General features: G+C 39.7%; 1 protein-coding gene across 1 annotated transcript in view; it reads left to right on the top strand.

The window, feature by feature from the left end:
• COL14A1 (collagen type XIV alpha 1 chain) overlaps window positions 1-19,821 on the top strand; it is a 203,667-nt gene that overhangs the window by 141,809 nt on the left and 42,037 nt on the right. Inside the window, exons 36-39 of the mRNA XM_077764526.1 lie at window positions 4,914-4,967; window positions 8,532-8,627; window positions 9,813-9,866; window positions 10,266-10,319. Coding sequence (XP_077620652.1) covers window positions 4,914-4,967; window positions 8,532-8,627; window positions 9,813-9,866; window positions 10,266-10,319 — 258 coding nt within the window. The remainder of the gene's footprint in view (window positions 1-4,913; window positions 4,968-8,531; window positions 8,628-9,812; window positions 9,867-10,265; window positions 10,320-19,821) is intronic.

Raw genomic sequence — 19,821 nt, 5'->3', positions numbered from 1 at the left:
GGGGAACCTCCATACTATTTTCCAAAATGACTGCACCAGTTTGCATTCCCACTAACAGTGTAAGAGGGTTCCCCTTTCTCCACATCCCTGTCAACATCTGATGTTTTCTGAGTTGTTAATTTTAGCCTTTCTGATAGGTGTGAGGTGGTGTCTTATAGTGGTTTCGATTTGTATTTCCCTGATGTTGAGTGATATTGAGCATCTTTTCACGTGTCTTAGAGCCATCTGTATGTCTTCTTTGGAAAAATGTCTCTTGTCTTCTGCAAACCTTCTGGGCATTTCTATAGTATTTCTTCTTTTGTAACACATCAAAACTATTTTTTTTCTTTCAATATTTTAAATACAGTTTATTTTTTAAATCTGATCATCTCAATATCTGCATTGTATGTGGTTCTGATTCTGCCATTTTCCCCCCCTGCTGATGTTATTCATGCTCTCTTGTTTCCACGTGTATTTTGTGACTTTGGGAGGGGGTGTTGTATACTGGAGTTTTGTTTGATCCTGACAGGTGATGTGAATTCTGGTCTCCAGATTGTATGAGAATCAGCTTCTGGGTAATATTCTTTAGTGGAGATGTTTCTTCCTCCTCCCATAGCTAAAATGGAAGCAACATCTTGATCATCCACCTGCTAGTTTTTTGACTTTTTTTCCTAGCTGATTCATAACGCATCCTTTCAAGTTCCTCGGCTTTTATAAAGAACATTTCATTTTCTTTTTAATTCTTTTTTTGTTTCATTTCTGAGAGAGAGAGAGAGAGAGAGAGAGAGACAGCATGAGCAGGGGAGGGTCAGAAAGAGAGAGAAACACACATAATCTGAAACAGGCTCCAGGCTTTGAGCTAGCTGTCAGCACAGAGCCCGATGTGGGGCTGGAACCCACCAACCGTGAGATCATTACCTGAGCTGAAGTCAGACGCTTAACTGACAGCCACCCAGACGCCCCAGAACATTTCATCTTCCACCCTGCCCACAACTATCATAGGCCCGGGTTCACATTTCCTTGCTTTGTGTGAGCTATAAAATACAAACTTTGCAGCAAACCTGAACCATTTGCCGCATCCTCCCCCGAGGCGATCTCTGTGCGCATGCCTGCTTCTCTGTTTTTTTGTTTTGTTTTGTTTTGTTTTTGCTTCTTCATTCCTGGTACTTATGCATTCTTAATTATAATAATGTTTACTTTATTTTAAGCGGCATTAATAAGCTTCTTTAGCTGGAGGGTTTTCAAGTTTTTTCATCTGTAGTACTGCTGGAACAAGTTATAAAATATTTACATATGACTTAAGAGTCAAATTTTGAAATGAGAAGAAAGCAGTAGAGAAGAGAAAGAGAAGATTGATCTCTGATTTGGAGAGAACGATGTAAATTAGGAGAAAAGCTATTGAAATGCTTGAATATTTAAAGTATAATAAACTATACTTTTACAGTTTGTAATATAGTTTAGAATATAAACTATGCAAGAGATAATATCCTAAACAATATGCAATAAATCCAATCTAATGATTTAACTAGTTGTGATTATTTTCTCATTCAGCGATTTACACAATGGTACTTTGTGGCAGGAAAGCTAAGAGCTATGGAAGCCATGGGTGAAAGAACCACATTTCCTTTGCCTAGACTCACCTGTTTTATTAAAAGGATAGAAGTCAGCATCCAAAAAAATATGTTGAATTCTTATGTGCTCAGTGATAAAAGTTGAGGATAAGGTGCAAAATAAGTTAGACATATAAAAAATGTTCTAGGCTTTTAGACATGGTGCCTTTGGCGTGAATATCTGTGAGTCACACTAGAACCAGTCCGGCAGTTAAAAACCAATCACTGAAAATGCACAAACAAGGAAAGTTGTGCCAGGATGGTATATTAATGGGAGTGCACTGGGCTTGCTACAAGCAACATACAGTATGACTGACCCAGTGGTGTAAACCATTGGGACATTTAGACATTTATTATTTTCACAAAAGATTTAGTGGTGGATGATCCCAAGGCAAATGTGGCTGCTCAAATTCATCAAGGATCTAAGCTTGTCCCAGCTCCCTTCATCAAATTGGCCTCTTCATCAAATGGCCCAGTGTTTAACGTGCCCATTCCTGGTTGCAGAGAGGGGCTGGACAAGCAAATCTGTCTTCTTTAGCCCTTATAGTAGGAGAAGTAAAATGGAGAAGGAAGTCAGGAAAGATTCTTTAGCCAATCAACAGTCTGCCACTCTGGGGAAAAAGATTTGCATCTCATAACAGTGAAAGGTGTAGTATCCAAATACATGAAGAATTTCTGCCCAATAAAAAGAAAAAGACACACAGCCCATTAGAGTATATATAATAGGTAAAGAATATGTATAGGGAGTCACAGTGAAATAAAATGCAAATGGGCAAATGTTATGAAAAGATGTTCTGTGATAGTAATTTTTTTATTTAAATATTTTTATTATTTCTAGGAGAGAGAAAGACAGCGTGAGAAGGGGAGGGTCACAGAGAGAGGGAGACACAGACTCCGAAATAGGCTCCAGGCTCTGAGCTGGCAGTCAGCACAGAGCCCGACGCGGGGCTCGAACCCACGAACCGCGAGATCATGACCTAAGCGAAAGTCGGACGCTCAACCGACTAAGCCACCCCGGCGCCCCTCTGTGATAGTAATTTTGACGGAAGTGAAAATTCAAATACGAGTAAAATATGATTTTTACCTTAGTTGGGTAAAAATGTAAAGTTTGACAATATTAGGAGAGGAAAAATAATTTTGCCTCTACCCTTCTGGGTTCTTGGCTGAGATACCCCTGTTATAAAAAGACAGGTGAACGGGAGAAAAACAATCAAGAAAGAGTTTGATAACCCGTTTGTTTCTTGCATCCATGGAAGATGCCCACAAAAGCTGAATAACTCCCCAGAGTGCCTGAAGCCATCACTTTCAATATCATCGTCAGCTAAAGACACAAAAAGGTATTGCGGGTGGAGAGTCCATTTGGGGGAGATTATTACCAGGAATTGCACAGCAAATGAGGGCAAGGCTGTTATGTAGACTCAAGTCTCTGCCTTCTTCATAAGTAAGTTCCTAGAGATTTAGAGGCATCCCTTTCTTACTGGTAAAAAGAAGGAAATGGAAATTTCCCTTATAACTGTAAATATCTCTTATAAAGTTTTTACTAGGTTTTTGGTTTTCAGGGATTCCTCTGAGTCTGTAGTTTCTTAAGTAATCAGACTAAAATAATCCTTATGCCAAAGAGGCACACTGTGAGGTACCAAATTCCACCCCCTTCAGTATCAAGTGGTGACTAAGGTTTAGAGAACCCGGAACTTACACTCTTGGTCGATGAATAAACTGGCACAGGTTTTTTGGGGACACAGTTTGACAATATAACTGCTGATTCTTCACATTTCATTTGTAATTCTACTTATTGATATCCTAAATATTAACATTTGTTCTTAAATATTGAAGTTTATATTTAAGGGATGTATAAGAGTGTTAATTATAGAACTGTTTAAACAGCAAAAAAAAAAAAAATGTGCGAGAAAACCCTACATTTCCCATAAATAAGAATGGTTAAACAAACGATGATATAATCCAAGGTTTGGAAAACTATGCAACTCATTCAGAATGAGCTAAATCATATGTTATGTCATAGAAAAAAATCTCCAAAATGTATGAAGTTAAAATATGTAAGTGGAAGTAAAAGTAAAATATGAGAAATATGTAAACAGTGAGATATCACATATGTAAATTCAAATATATCATATAATAGCACAAAAATACTATAGCAATATTTTCTATAGATACTTATACACATAAAACGCAATTTTATAATTGTATTTTAAAAGTCTGGAAGATAAACAATCTGGTGTTATTGGGGAGGGGAGTGAATTTAAGTGGTTAAAGCAAGCTGGAAGAAACCTTAAAGGCCACCTGATCCATTCTTTCCTCATGTGATATAACCATTCCACTGATGGTACCAAGATGCTTTTCGGTAGTCACATATGTAGCAGGAAATAAATCGGAATCACACACTGAGAAAGTTATTCCATTTTTAATGAGCTTTTAACCTTTCTGTTCAGGTGAAAGAGATATTCTGTATTCTCATTTATCTCCTTTTTTAACAAAGAGCAAGTCCATGGCTCACAGACTAAAATAGGACCAAAATCTAGCTAAATTTAATGACATTATTTATAGCACATTTTCAAGGTTAGTTTCTATTCTTTATTTTTCCCTTAACTTTAGTGCTATAATGTTTGCTGTTAAGGCCAGATTTAAGTGAAATAGTGTGTCAATTGAAAAATAGAGTATAAATGCACATATGAATTTATGCACATATATACAGAGGATATGTTCCCAAAGAATACATATACACATACTTACATATGTACATGTTCTGTATGTACATATATATCTCTTATAAAGAAAATGCTATTTAGCAATTGTGCAGATGATACATTAATAGAGCAAAAATATTAGGGAAAATGCAAATAACTAAAGTTTCAGTAACAATAATTAGCCTCTTATGGTGTAAATAAAATTAAATTGTTGCTATTTTTATAGTATATAATAATATATGGTATATATATTTTTTACAGTTTAATTGAGGAATCTCAAAGTTGTGGTATAAGACACATGCAATTTTAGATTGGCAGTATATTTTGTTGTTTGCATCCATTAATAGCAGTAGCCTTAAACACTAAAGTTCCAAATACTGTAAGTTTTTTTAATTTGAAAGGATTTGGCAATAGAAAGCTTTCTCAAACTATGAAATCATCCGCAGGAAGAGGTGAGACTGGCAGATTTCCAGTAAAGGATCGTAATGAACATACACCATTACACAATGCATTGGCCTTCATTCAAAATAAGAATTACATAATCCATATTATTGAGGAAAATGGATGAAATATGCTGCTTTAAGACTTATCTTTGCACTAATACTTTACATCTGTTTGCCAGGGTGGTCCAGGACTCCGAGGACCAAAGGGCCAACGAGGTGAACAGGGTCCAAAGGTAATGTTCTCTCTGTCTCTCTGCATCTCTGTCTCTCATAACTAGCAATGCTATAATTTTGGAGTCTAGTACCATTTACCCTTTGTGATCCAAAACTCACTATATTTTTATGAACGTTGTATCTAAGTCTTTTCCCTTATTCTTAAAGACTTCTTTATTTCATAAAAATATTTAATAATTTAGTGAAAGAAAGGTTTGTTTCTGGGTCAAAAATAGGATGTCAATGTTCTGAGTGGTGTAGTTCCCAAGGTAGTATTCCCTCGTGTGTATTCTGCTTTTCCTTGACCTACAACAAAGTGAGGAGAAAACTGAATCACAACTGGGGAGCACTTCATCCCAGGTAATTTCTCAAGTTTTAGAGTCCTCCTCCCTCCCTACTATGTATAATCAAACACACAACTCTGTTTGATTTTCCTCACTGCCCAGGGCCACCAGTCGTGCTGGTTTGGGCATGTATGCACTGCATAAAGGCACCAGCTGAGAAGACCAAGCCACGCCAAGCCATGTCCAGGCAGGCACACGTTTTCCTACTTTGCACAAAGGCGCCCGAAGGGATGAGCAGGAGCCCAGCCAGTAATTGAATTCAGGCCTCACCATCTTCGATCTGGCTTTTGGCAAATCTTCTAACTGGTCTCCTGGCTCTACTGATTTTGATTTTCTGACTGATTCTTCACATCTGCCCCCAGATTTATTTTTTTAAAGTTCTGATGGGTCATGTCATACTTNTGGTTTGCCTCTATTTTAAACTTGTAGTCTTATGCTATTGCCTTGAGAATACAATTCACCTTCCTTGGCACAGTATTCAAGGCCCTCTATTATTTGACTCCCTGTCTGTTTTTCACCCTGTCTCCCCACATGACCTCCCCTCCACCTACCTTGCTTGACTCACTGACTTGCTTGGTGACTTACTAAATTTGCATCGTGTTTATTCATGGTGAAGAGAACATTGCAAAAATGTTTACTATAAAATTGGAAACAAATGAAGCAAGGTGAGAGATAATATGGGGGGAACAGAAGTAAATGCAAGAAGACTGAGGATAATCAGGCACCAGCCAACTCAAAACTGAGACCATGAGATAGCTCCTTTTGTTTGTTTAATTTGCTGAGATTGTGACACATATCTTAGGCATAGACTTGATGTTTCTTATGGTGCTATAAGGAAGGCCAATGAATTGAGGGTCTCTTCTCAGACAGCAATACAGTGGGTCTTCCCAGTTCCATCCCAGGGCAGTGCCCAGGAGCCCTGGAGTTTCTGGCTTCCTACTCCCATTGGGATCCCAGCACAATGCCATTGTCTTTCCAACATTCCCACTAGATGATGTTTCTGATCATGAAGACACATTAGGAGTCCAAAGATGTTTGATGATCCCACCATTTACTCCTTACCTCTAATAATCCATTCCCACTGGACCTCTACTGATGTGGTTATTTGTATATAATGAATGATATTGAAGAATCACAGATACAAGTATGAAATGGTTTTAGGAAAAAGTCTTTGTTGGAGAAAGGATGCTCACATGTCCACCAGTGTGATAAACAGATAAAGTATACCTTCCACGTGGAAAGCCCCACTTTGTATTATTTTCCATTTTGTGGCTCCATATTTCAGTTGTAACAAAGAATAGAAAGAACTTAGAACCTCACAGCAGCCATGCTGCTGATCTCTCCAAGTCCTCTTTGTCTTCTACTCTGTGGAATGAAATGAGGCCCCTACTTGCTGCCCTTCTGCTCCATTCTCCATTCCTCAATAATATTAAAATGATATATGATTAAATGATTCTAAGTATTAACTAATATTTGCCAATCACCAGCTTGTCTCTTCCATATTTTTTAAAATCTAGCTACCTCGGTCTGCCCTCCTCTTATACTATGTTTCTTGGAAGAATAGTTTTCATTCAATTTCTTCATCCTCACTTACAAAATAGGTCTCTTTTTTTTTGGTGCATAAATGTTCATTGGGGCGCCTGGGTGGCTTAGTCGGTTAAGCGTCCGACTTTCGCTTGGGTCATGATCTCGCGGTTCGTGGGTTCGAGCCCCGCGTCGGGCTCTGTGCTGACTGCCAGCTCAGAGCCTGGAGCCAATTGCAGAGTCTGTGTCTCCCTCTCTCTCTGACCCTCCCCTGCTCACGCTGTCTCTCTCTCTCTCCTAGAAATAAATAAAAAATTAAAAAAAAAAATGTTCATAGTGCCTTTATTCACAATAGCAAAAAACTAGAAACAATTCAAATATTCATCTGCGTATGAATGAACAATTTTCTATATTCATGCAATGGATACCACTCACAAATCAAAAGAAACATGCAGTGAAATGTATGAACCTCAACAACACTCTGCCCCACAGAAGAGGCAAGAACCAATGAAGTATACAGTGTATAATTCCATTTGTGTACAGCCAGAAGCATACTTAACCTGCACATGATTTCTGTTCCTATAAGAATCCTGTAAAATTGCTCCCATGAAGGCCACCAATTACCTCCTTGTTATCAGATCCACAGACTATGGTTTAATTCCTGTCTTACTTGAGATCTCTACAGCATGTGACATGGTTGGACACCTCTCTCTTCGAAATGTTCTCCCCCTTTGGCCTATCCTGCACTCTCAAACCTCTCTTTCTCTCCCTTCTACCTGCTTTTCATCTCATAACCTCACCCACGAACACACCTTCAACTACTCCAAAATCCATACCAGCTCAGACTACTGGACATGTCCCCACGGTTATTCCCATGCACCTAAAACTTAGACTGTACTCATTATTTATTCTCACTTCTGTGTTGCTTGTCTCAAGTAATGGATTCATCAATCTCCCATTTAATATGATACCCAGGTGTTGGAAGTCTAAACTTATACTAGTTTTCACTGGAGTCATAGAACCAGAGAGGGGAAAGAAGAAGAGGTGAAGGTTGTATTTCTGGATCTGAGATTACAGAGGTGGTATTGCTTTAACTAAACCACAAGGTCCAAACTACAGAAATAAGAGTTGCTAATGGGAAGGAGTGCCTGATCCTGAGAAGAAAGAAAATCAAGTAATACTGCGTTGAGAGCAGGTCATTAATCAGACAGTTGAGAGGCACAGAGCGGACTTGGAATCGAGGTGAGGGAGAAAGGGGCTGGGTGCAAAGTCTTCAGTAATGCAGGCATGCCCCCGAGATGAATAGCAGACAGCGGTGGAGGTGGAGAGAATGTAGCTCAGCTAGATGGTATGAACCTGTACAGACCGGGAGGGTGGTCTTGAAGCCCTGCTTTCTTTTGAATTTGTTATGGAGTGTGGGGGGTCTAGTTACTCACATAGTTGGCACAGCCTTCTTATTTATGGAAGCAAACAATTAAAGTTGCAGCCTCCCCCTACCCCCCCTCCACCCCCATGTGTTTACTCTTTTGATTTCCTGATGACATCTTGCCTGGGAGGTGCACCCTTTGAGGCAGGTTGTCTTGCCATCCTATCAGGGTTCTGTGTTTAGGAAAATGTATTTATGAAAATAAATCATACACGCTCTAACCAGAAATATCTTTTGAGTCCTGAGAATCTAACTTACCTCTGGAATAACTTTCTTCTCTTGTGTTCCAGGGACCAGAGGGACCTCGGGGTGAAATAGGCCCTCCAGGACCTCAGGGCCCCCCTGGGCCCCAAGGACCAAGTGGTCTGTCCATTCAGGGGATGCCTGTGAGTTGTGTGTGGACATCTGGGTGGATTGTATTGTGATCACTTTTTCATGAGTCACAGATGAAGTTTTGTCTTCTGTGCCCTTTATAACAAGCCTCCGTCCCCTCTAAGCCCTAAAAGTAAGAATTGGGAAATGAAAGTAGTTACTGGGAGTTCATTCATCAGCCAGTTTTTTGTTTGTTTGTTTTTGGTCCGTTTTTGTTAAATGATGAGCGTCTTTTACAAATAGATACCTCCACTCAGGGTAGGCATATCCATAAGCAATGTGTCTGTAGAAAAGAAATCAGGGCTGTGGCATATACTTTTTCTTGTTGGATCAAGACTTTAACGGATGTAATAAAATCAAGAAAGTAACAAATGTTACACAAATTTAGGTTGTTCATTATGTCTTTGTAGTAATCATGGATACAGATTCATCATTTATTTATGACTTTTAATCTCAAAGGACATCAAAGTACAATGTACTGAGTTGGAGTTTTTGATTATAGACAGTGTACTTTATACAACCATTTTGTAAAAGCTGTTCATATCACTGAAGCAAATTTAATGCGACTTCCTGGTTTTCGTTAATCTTGCTCCAGGATCTAGGTTTAAAGAATAAAACCAACTTCTATTAATTAAAATTAATATTTGAAGCAAACACGCCTTTTAAGCACATGTTGCACAATCTTTCCGGGCATATGATTGTATCTCCCTAGCTGAGAAGTTTTCTATTCCAGGATTATTTTCACATGTTAGAAAGCATTAGCATGCCAGTTATGTAATTACTACTACTCCTCAGCCTTCGGTAAGGTCCTGCTGTGCACCAGATTCTGTCTTTGCTTCTCCATTTTTATATATTTCTAGCCACAACAAAACCAAAATTCTCTATAGATATGAACTTTAAAAATCTAAACTATAAGTGGCAATGAACTGTCCAATCTCTCCTCCATCTATTTACAGAATGGGCTTAGCCGTAGCACACTGTATATTCTGTGTTTGAACTGCTCTACTGTATAAACGTTCAGCTCCATAGAGATGCTTACATACGTGGGATAGCGGATGTGAGAAGTGAAACATACTGTATTTGGATGCTAACGTAAAAGCGAGTTACTGTTAAAAATGTTAGAATGATCTGTGGAGAAGAAGAAGAAACTAAGAACTTCCCCTATGTGAACTTAACCCTGTGTAATTTTGGATATTCAGGGAATGCCCGGTGCCAAAGGAGAAAAAGGAGAGACTGGCCTTCCTGGCCCACAGGTATTATTATTATTATTATTATTATTATTATTATTACTATTATTATTATTATCATCTGCTGAAAAAATGCTCTTAGCTCTAGAGCATTGCAAAGGGGGAAAATAAAGGCTGTAGCTTCTGAAGTCAACTTTGATTTTAGCAGTAAGTGGTTTCTGTATTAAAGACTGTTAGTCTGTATTCATTTACATTAGACCCCTCTAAGCATCATACTGATTCTCCTAAGGGCAAGCCCTGGCAGGGGACATTTCTTTCCTATATATAACTTCCGGATTCTTAGTTTGCCTTTATGCTATTAGATTTGTTTGGAGACCTTACTCTATTTCAGGGAAGCTAGGTGGAAAGGCAGTTGATTTTCAGTTTCTGTGACCCTGATGTTTTTTTGGTCCTTGCTCTACCTAGGGTATCCCAGGAGGCATTGGCTCACCAGGACGTGATGGCTCTCCAGGCCAGAGGGTAAGGACCTGCCCAAGGTTGTTAGCAGAGTAGATTCCTTACCAAGGAATTCTTTTCTATACAACAAAGTCAAACTAGGGGTTTTTTCCCCTTATTATGCCTTCTGTCTTTCTACATCCTACCTGTCCTGTGTCTACATCCCTTCACTGATATCTTCTCTGTCTATTAGTTTCATCAAAACCTGAGAACTTTCACCAAACATTCCCAAATGAGCAACACCTCTTTCTGAATGTTCCCGTAATAGCCATGATCATATAGTGGTTAGTACTCTGAGTTGTGAATGTTCCTGTAACCTGAATACAATTTGCACTGAATTGTGTGCATTGGGTTAGCAGATTTTCCAGTCCTTTCAAATTCTCAAGGCATAAACCTAAAGGAAACCAAAGATCACGTGGATTGAAATTCAAGTACTGTGATTATCAATAGTCAACAGTATTCTTTATTTACTTAATGATTGTCAATTATCTATTCTTTTAAACTTTTCACATGGACAGCAGCAAAAGAAATTTTAAGGATGGTCAGGAGAGGAATGAGTTAACATCTAGTGTTAGTTTAGCCAACATATTTTCACTGAGCCAGGTTTAATGTTCTTATCCTCAAAGAGTTTATAGTCCAGTGGGAGAAAATATCACCAAATAAGAAACTGTAATTTATGTAACGATAAGGATATTTGCAGAGCCTGATGAGAGTATTTACAAAGAATAGATAACTAAGCCAGACTTGGAGGGTTGGGGAAAGCTTCCTGAGGGAGGCACCATCGGGGCTGAGTCTCAAATAAGAGATAGAAATTAACCAGGTGAAGGGCGCCTGGGTGGCTCAGTTGGTTAAACATCCGACTCTGGCTCAGGTCATGATCTCGAGGTTCATGGGTTCAAGCCCCGTGTTGGGCTCTGTGCTGACAGCTCGGAGCCTGGAGCTGCTTTGTGGATTCTATATCTCCTTCTCTCTCCACCCCTTCCTACTCTTACTCTGTCTCTCTATGTCTCTCAAAAATAATAAGTTAAATAAATAAATAACACATTAAAAATTTTTGAAAAGAAGAAGGAAATTAACCAGGATGATTACATGAGGATAGGAAAGCTGTTGCAAGCAGGGGACAGCATATACAAAGGGATGGATATGAAGAGAAGGTGGGGCATTTCCGATATCGCACAGAGTTTAATGTGGCTGGAGGGTAGAAGGCAGTGTATATATGTGTGTGTGCATATCATGTACGTACACAGATCTGGGAAGATTGTTGAGAAGTGAAGCTGGAGAAGTGAACACAAATTCAAGTAAATGTATTTTTTGTTAGGCTAAGGATTTTGCACTTTATCAGGAAGGCAGTAGGAAGTCATTAAATTTTCATCAGTTGCTAGTCTTTCTTAAACGGTCTCTGATTTAGGATGTGGGTAACTCTACGCTTTCTGTCAAGACTGAATTATATGGAGTGGCAACTACTTAGATCCAATCCAGTGAAGGACAACGTATTTGGCATGCCCTGGTTATTTCTGGTACAGCTTACCCACGGGGTTAACAAATGATTGGCTGAAAGACTCACTTCTTTACTCAAACAAGATCTACCTTTAGCTTAAGGTAGCTATATGGCTCAAGAATAAGGAAATTGTTTTTTCTATAGACATGTAGGTGTGGGGCCTTAAATTCCTTCCATGTTCTTTTTTTTATTACATCAAACTTTCATTTGCTTAGAATCTGTTTAGTCTCTGCTCATTAAATGGAACTACTCAGTCTGTAAGCCATATCCAAGTAACAGTATCTAAAGGAGGCATTCTCTAAAAGTTAGATTTATGTCAGTTTCTTGTGCATGTACAGGGAGTGTCTAGAAGTATTTATATGTTTTGGCAAAGGGCTTAGGCTAAGATCCTGCTTGGTTGCACACCTAAGTTCTTTCTTGATTCTTGAAACTCTGAAAAAGGCGATTCTAAAGATTTGGTGCAGGGAATTGACTTGATTTATCTATGCATGGGGACGAGTCATGGCAAAGAACTCCCAAATCAAACATATTGGATTGGTGTTTCGATCATTTGGTTTGGGGATATTTTCTTTTAAAAATTCATTTTTTTCTTTTAAAACCAGCATGCCAACACAGGCGTTTTATAAATATTTTGCTCTTCCTTCAAACATGTTTTCTTTTAGAGAATGAGTGACCTTAGAGCTGTAATAAAATGAAAAGATACCTGCATGTGGATTTTCTTGTCCTCCCTCCCTCAATATGGAGGCAAAACTTTCAGAATGTGTGCCATTCCTATTTTGAAAAATTCTTGGACAGAAATGGACTTACTTTCTAAAATGGGTTTTCAGGAGATACTCATTCTTTGTAGGGTCATGTTTTAAAAATATTATGCGAATTCTGTGACAGTTGTTTTAGAAAAGAACAATGCTATTTCAGTGTAGAATTTGATGGGGTGCTGTTCACACAGAATAAAATATAAGGGTGCCTCCTGGAGTTGTGTAACATGGCTGCCTGGCCTGGTGGCTGGGGAGGCTGCATATATCTCATTTAATAAGGTGTTAATTGAGCACATATCTTAATTGAGCACATACTGTGTGTCTTGTGCTGTGCTCAGCCTAGAGAGGGCTGTCCATTATTGCGTCCAGAGGTGGGGGGTGGGGTTGGGATCCAGAAGATGAGAGACTTCACAGCTAAAGGAGGCAATTCCTAGACCATGCATCCACCCGGAGGACAGGGAAGGGTGTAGTGGTGTGAGGAAAACAAATGGGTCTTCCTCAAAGACAGTTGGAGAAGGAAGGACAAGTGGGTGAAAACAGTTACTTAGGTGACTCTGATCCATTTAGTCAAATATCTGGGGACCTAAGGAAAGTGAAAGGTCCAAAACGATGAGGTAGTTACTTAGCAGGACTGTAAAGGAAGAGGTCTGGGGCCAGTGTTCACAGCGGTCGTGGCAGATCCGGACATGGAGCCCCTTCACGAAGGGCCGGGTCTCTCTGGAGCAGCAGGAGCATCCAGGACTCTAGGGCTCTGCAGTGGGAGGGGGTGTTGCTGAGAGTACGAGGCACTAACTGCGGGGTTATTCCCGCTCTGCTGTTGGCCATCTTCAAAGGCAAAGCTGCAATCGGAAAAAATAAAATAAATAACAATAACAACCATGCTGTAGAACANAGTGGTGTGAGGAAAACAAATGGGTCTTCCTCAAAGACAGTTGGAGAAGGAAGGACAAGTGGGTGAAAACAGTTACTTAGGTGACTCTGATCCGTTTAGTCAAATATCTGGGGACCTAAGGAGAGTGAAAGGTCCAAAACGATGAGGTAGTTACTTAGCAGGACTGTAAAGGAAGAGGTCTGGGGCCAGTGTTCACAGCGGTCGTGGCAGATCCGGACATGGAGCCCCTTCACGAAGGGCCGGGTCTCTCTGGAGCAGCAGGAGCATCCAGGACTCTAGGGCTCTGCAGTGGGAGGGGGTGTTGCTGAGAGTACGAGGCACTAACTGCGGGGTTATTCCCGCTCTGCTGTTGGCCATCTTCAAAGGCAAAGCTGCAATCGGAAAAAATAAAATAAATAACAATAACAACCATGCTGTAGAACAGACTGCAGGCAAACGCTGGATGACGAGACTTCCCACCAAAGTGCCCGAAAAGCCACTTGCAGAAAACCACGCAGTTAGAACTCAGGGAGGCAGAGTTCTTTTCTTTTCTTCTCACCAACCCCTTAAATCACTTCCTATTATTGTACCTTCATTGCCCCTGATCCTGAGTGAGGAAAGCCCCCTCAAGACAGAGAACGAAGCAGCTGCAATAAATCTGGGTGATGATGTCCAATTTGTGCTTCTAGGTCCTTGGAGAACCTCGGCGGGAGGGGAGTGAGTGGGGTTTGCGGGAAGAGTGGTAGGCGACTCCTTACTGCCCATTCGTCATCCTTTTCCATCTTTGTCTTCTCTTATTGACAGATAAGGACTCACAGCCCAAAGCTAGTACCACCACCTCGACTGTCAGCTGACAGCAGTTAGGACCTTTCCCCTGGAGCCGGGTTGATGTTGGCCCTTAGTTTAGCTGGAAGGAGGGAAGCTGAGCAAAAATAAAAAGGAGAAGATGAAACATCTCCTCTTTAGGCAAGGAACATGTTTTCTAATGTTTCTAGCTTATTCTGGCTTTTTCCCGTGGGGAATCTTTGACTCTTTGAGGCAACTCATAGTCAACTCTGGGCCTGGGGCCATAAGCAAGTCCAGTAAAAGTTGGACTTCCTCATTGAACAAGTCTCAGCCTGCTGTTGGCAAGTGATGGAGCAGAGTGCAGGACCACATTTTAAAAGCCTGCTTTGGCTAAGGGAGTAGGTCTTCAGTGTTCATGCCATAAAAAAGAAGTGGACATTGAGTGATGGGTTGGAGGCGGCAGCTGAAGCTACGGAGGCAGTCACTTGGCATTATATAAATGCATCAATGCAACGACAAATTGACACCTTAAACTTACACAGTGTTATATGTCAATTATATCTCAGAAAGGCTGAGAAAAAAATTGTATCTTCAAAAAATTAAAATTTAAGAAAGTAAAAATAAAGAGAAAGCAACAGTGCACGTCCAGAGTTGAATGTGTTCAGCTTCATTCTGAGCCACTCCCGCCATAGCATTCGGGTCTCATCTTCCTTTCTCACTGTTTATCCTGCTACCTCCTTCTGGCTCCTTCCTCTTCTTGCCTTGGTGTCTGTGACCCCAGGGCCTTCCTATGATCTTTGAGCTCCTCTGAGGTAAAGTGGGTCTCTCCATCCCCACTCTGGACAGCAGGTGGTCCTTAGCAAAACTAGAAAGAACAGGCAAGACATGGCTGATAAATATAAAATGTGAGAGAAAGAATTTGAAAAGGGAAGAAAGAAAAGAAAATACAACCTCTTTTCCAGTTCGGGGGCTCACTTACTTCTAAGACCATAATCTTTCTGTCAAACATTCCAAATAGAAACTGTAAAAATTCTTTTTATTTTCCAATTCTTAATATGGTTATATAAAAAGTCAGAGAGACAGAAAATAAAAATGACAAGGAGGTATATATTTTAAGGCACCTAGCAGATCGTAATTCCTCCATGGTATAGAGGGTATTCATCTTTAAATTCCAAGTGAACTTAGTTTGGAATGCATCCTTTGCCCTGGGTTGCTGCTCTTTACATCTCAATGCCATAACCACAGCCTCCCTTTCTCAGCTGGAAAAGATGAAATAGTAGTAAAAAAAAAAAATCTTCACGTGAATTCTGCTGAACTTGCAAAGTTATGAGATGCAGGAAGGGCCAGTGGTAAATATCGTAGTTTTGGCCGACCTGTTTGCCCGACCTGAGCTTGAACCCTCACTGTAATGGCACTGGGCCAGTTACTTACTATCTCCAAGCCTCACTTTACTCATCTGTGAAGTGGAAAAATATTTGACTCCATATACTTGCCATGGGAGTTGATTCATATGAAGAATTTCTGTATAAAATATTAATTTTAGCTAATATTAGTATTAACTATTTTCAGTGTAAACCTAGTAAGTCAGGACCGTATATTTTATAGTGCCTGTGCTTGACGTATTAAGATGCCTTGGGAGATTTTAAAGAACTCTGCAAAAGAGTCAAAAGAAAAAGCAAGTGGTTTGTTGCTATTGTTTAACTTTCTTGGGTTCCACGTTGAAAGTACACTGGGACTGTGGCTTTGATGTATACGAAGGCCCTTTTTGTGATGAATGTTCCATTTCATCAAAGTGAATTGGACTGAAAATATTATTGAGAAATGGAGCTTGAGTTAACTCTCTGGATTTAATTCCTGTCATAAACGTTAAGCAGTGATAAGAGATTCATCCAAGGAACATTTTGTTAAATACTAAGATTCATGATACTATCCCCTTGAGTATCTTCCTCCTTCAGAGGAGAAAATGTAAAAAATTATCACAAAGTCAGTGGAGAGGATGCTTTGATTTTCTTTTTTGCGGGTCTAGATGGGTTTTTATAAAACCCAGGGAAACATTCTCAAAGTCAGCCGCTGTGATGATAGTATTTGCAATTAGGACTTGGCAGCTTATTCAAATAAAAATAGCAGGAATCACTATTACTAACTATTGACTAGGTGCAGGTGCTGTATGAAGTTATGTTCTATAACCCTCAGAATAACCACAAATGCTAAGCACTTTTTACCCCATTTTACAGATGAAGACTCTGGAGCTTAGAAAATAGAAGTATTTGAACAATGCCATATGGCTAGAATCCTTCTCTCTGGCTCCAACACTGAGCTCTTCCTTTCCACAAAATTATGTTTAATAAAGGTCACTATGGGATTGTGTTCATGTAGGAAGGTCTTCCATTAAGAATATTTAATAAACAGGACTGAAGATACCTTGCCTAGAATTTTTAGGCTGTAAGAACCCAGTTTGGGTTACTTGGTGGAATAGACGTTGATAGTTCACACATAGGAGTATGTTTCAATTACTTTTCACCTTTATTTGGATGGTGGTGCATCTGGGGCACATTTGAGAGCAGTTAGGGGATCTGCTGTATGTTATTACTGGCTTTGTAGATATTTCTGTCGGAGCACAGGGTGCAGAGCATATCTGCCTCGCACTCCGGTTCTGATGCCATCCTTCAGGCTGGGACAGACATTTTATATTTGTAAACCAGCAGTTCTACAACCTAACGGATCAGGTTGTTGTTTCAAGTTTTGCTTTGTTTTTAAATACACCGACTCCTGGGCTTCGGTCTCAGAGATTCTGATACACGAGGTCTTGAGTGTGACTTTGGAATTTATAGTTTTAAAAAGCTTAATGATTCTGATAATCAGCTAGGTTTTTAGAATCACTGGATAATATAGTGGGTTATGCCCATTACATCTCTAGGTAATTTCTTGCATAGACTATTACTGCTGTTTCAATCACTGAATTTTTATGTTACTAAAAATATGTTTATATATGTATACATACATATTCACATACATATATACACACATACGTACACACACATATACGTACATACATTTAAATTATGTATGTAGGGGCACCTGGATGGCTCAGTTAGTTAAGTGTCTAATTCTTGATTTTGGCTCAGGTCATGATCTCACTATTCATGGGATTGAGCCCTGCATTGGGCTCTGCACTGACAGTGTGGAGCCTGCTTGGGATACTGTCATTCCCTCTCTCTCTACCCCTCTGCCCTGCTCACTTACTCACTTGTTCCTTCTCTCTTTCAAAATAAATAAACATTAAAAAATTCTTTAAACTATATATGTAATATATACACATATGACTATATTAAAAGGTGTATTATGCATATGTATGTGTAAATATATGCACATGTTTATATATACTTTTATACACACATAGAAACTGTGTGTGTGTGTGTGTATGTGAGTCTGAAAATTTCTCAGTGTGACTCAACGTGGTACCAACACTTAAGGACTGAGCTAGCCTGGGCCAGTATTTATAGAGTCTGTGGCTTTTTGGTGCCTGGCCTCTTAATCTGGTGGTTGGTCTTAATCCTTTGCTGCAAGTAGCAACCTTATTTCCCATGGCTGACTGCCACGCTGGTACGTTGGCCGGTGCTCACAGCAGTCCAGAGCCATGCCACAGGGTTGAGATTGTGCAGCAGGAGTGTCTTCAAGTTTTTCTCTCGGCCTCACTAGAGAGGTTTGGTTCCTCTAAACAAACTCATTGGATGCCAGGTGCTTGAAAATTCCACTGTACCTGGGAGTGTAGTGTAAGAGGACCTTAACAATTGGCGTATTCCAGAGTCTTAAGGTTAGTATCTGTGACTCACCATTCAGGCTCCAAAAACGGCATGGGTGCTGTGTATCAGGATTGAGTCACTAGTTCTGAGCACTGATAGCTACATAAACATAAACTTGCTTCTGACATTAATTTTAGTTACAACACTTTTGTGGGCACATTGGTTTCATCCTTTAAATGCCATAGACACAGAACTTAGAAGCTACAAACTTTTTAGGCTGTAGGAGATCCTTGCCACGTCAATATATCCATATATATATATATATATGTTCCAGAGCATGGAAAAGAAAACTGCAAAATGGAAATGAATGAATGGTCAGGTCAATTAAATGTCTAAATGTCTATAAAACAGTACACTTTGCCAATTTCAGCCATAGGTAAATTTAGTATTCATTCAAATATCAGTGATTTTGAAAGCAAATGTTGGGGGAGATTTCCTTTTGCTGACAAATCGTAGCCAACCATAACTTAATAACTTGCTCTAGCCAACTGTTTTCAAAACTAAATTATAAAAATCCTTTCAAGCTTTTATAGCAAAACCTATTTTAATGTGGGTTGTGGGTACATATTAATATTTTGAGGTGGGAATCTCAGGAAAAGAAAAATGCCTGGAGCTATTCATGTCATAAACCATCCTTGTTTGTGGGTGGCTGATTTCATGCACTTGAAAAAATATATGTGTCAGCTTAAGTGAATGTCTACATTATGCTTATTACCTAATCTTCTATTCCCTACTCTTCATTCTTCATTGCTTAATTAGGGGCCTCTGCTTTTTATGGGGGTACTTAATTCACAAACCTACGTCTTCTCATTGGCCACCTAACATGAAATGGAAAATGTATAGATATAGAAATGTTCTGGGAAATGGAAACACAGTTTTAGTTGATAAGAGTTGATGACCATTCATTCAATGAGCTTTGATTTAAACTAAGCTGAACCCCAAGGCTAGGATTTGCCAATTATTTTGCCTCGTAACATGCAGCTATTTTACAGAGTTTTTCTCTTTACCAAGTTTGTTGCTTTTATATAGAAAGCTCCAGTCCTTGCTCTTTACCCTGAGATGAAGGGATGAGAGGCAGGACCTGAGCCCTGGCTGAATGTTGCCTGGTTTGCAAGGATGAGCCACAATGTGGTGTCATGGGGATGGTGGCCCACGAGCAGGGAGACTAATGCAGTGACCCAATCACCCTGGGACCCTTGATTTAAACATCTTTCTAGTCAAGCCCTCTCTTCATCCCTCACCAGGATGAGGTGTTCTTCCTTCATGTTCCCATGGAACTCTCTCGTCCATCATCATAGCACATTGTCACTTTCTTTCAATTGTTGACTCTGCTCAAAACCGTAAACTCCTCGGAAGGACTGTGCTGTTCATTACCTATCCACATCCTACCAGAAGGCACAGCACAGAGTAGCTCTGCAAATATTTTTCTAATGTGAACAAATGAGGCTTACGAGTAAAAAAAAAAAAAAATATTTACTTGTGATGAAAAATTGAGATGTAAATCATATTGACATGATGAAAAATGTGAACATTCTATTTCCTAGGGTTAGAAAGAAATTTTGGAAAAAATGGGTTTGATAATGATTCTAAAATGGTATTCATTGTAATATCATTTCAGTTATAACAATGTGGAGCGAGCGCATTTGAATTTGGAATCAGGGAAGCAGGTAGCCCACGGTAACCTTAAGAGTGCTTTTATTCTTGAACTGTCGTATCTAAACCTGCTCGATTGTTCATGACAGTCCTTGAAAGAAGGTGCTAGCCTAGGGGCGCCTGGGTGGCTTAGTCGGTTGAGCGTCCGACTTTCGCTCAG

The sequence above is a fragment of the Crocuta crocuta genome, unplaced genomic scaffold (assembly GCF_008692635.1).
Source record: "Crocuta crocuta isolate KB4526 unplaced genomic scaffold, BGI_CrCroc_1.0 scaffold260, whole genome shotgun sequence".
NCBI classification, from domain to species: Eukaryota; Metazoa; Chordata; class Mammalia; order Carnivora; family Hyaenidae; genus Crocuta; species Crocuta crocuta.
Note: the sequence above shows the minus strand (reverse complement) of the source record. Positions and strands in the feature narration are given on the sequence as shown.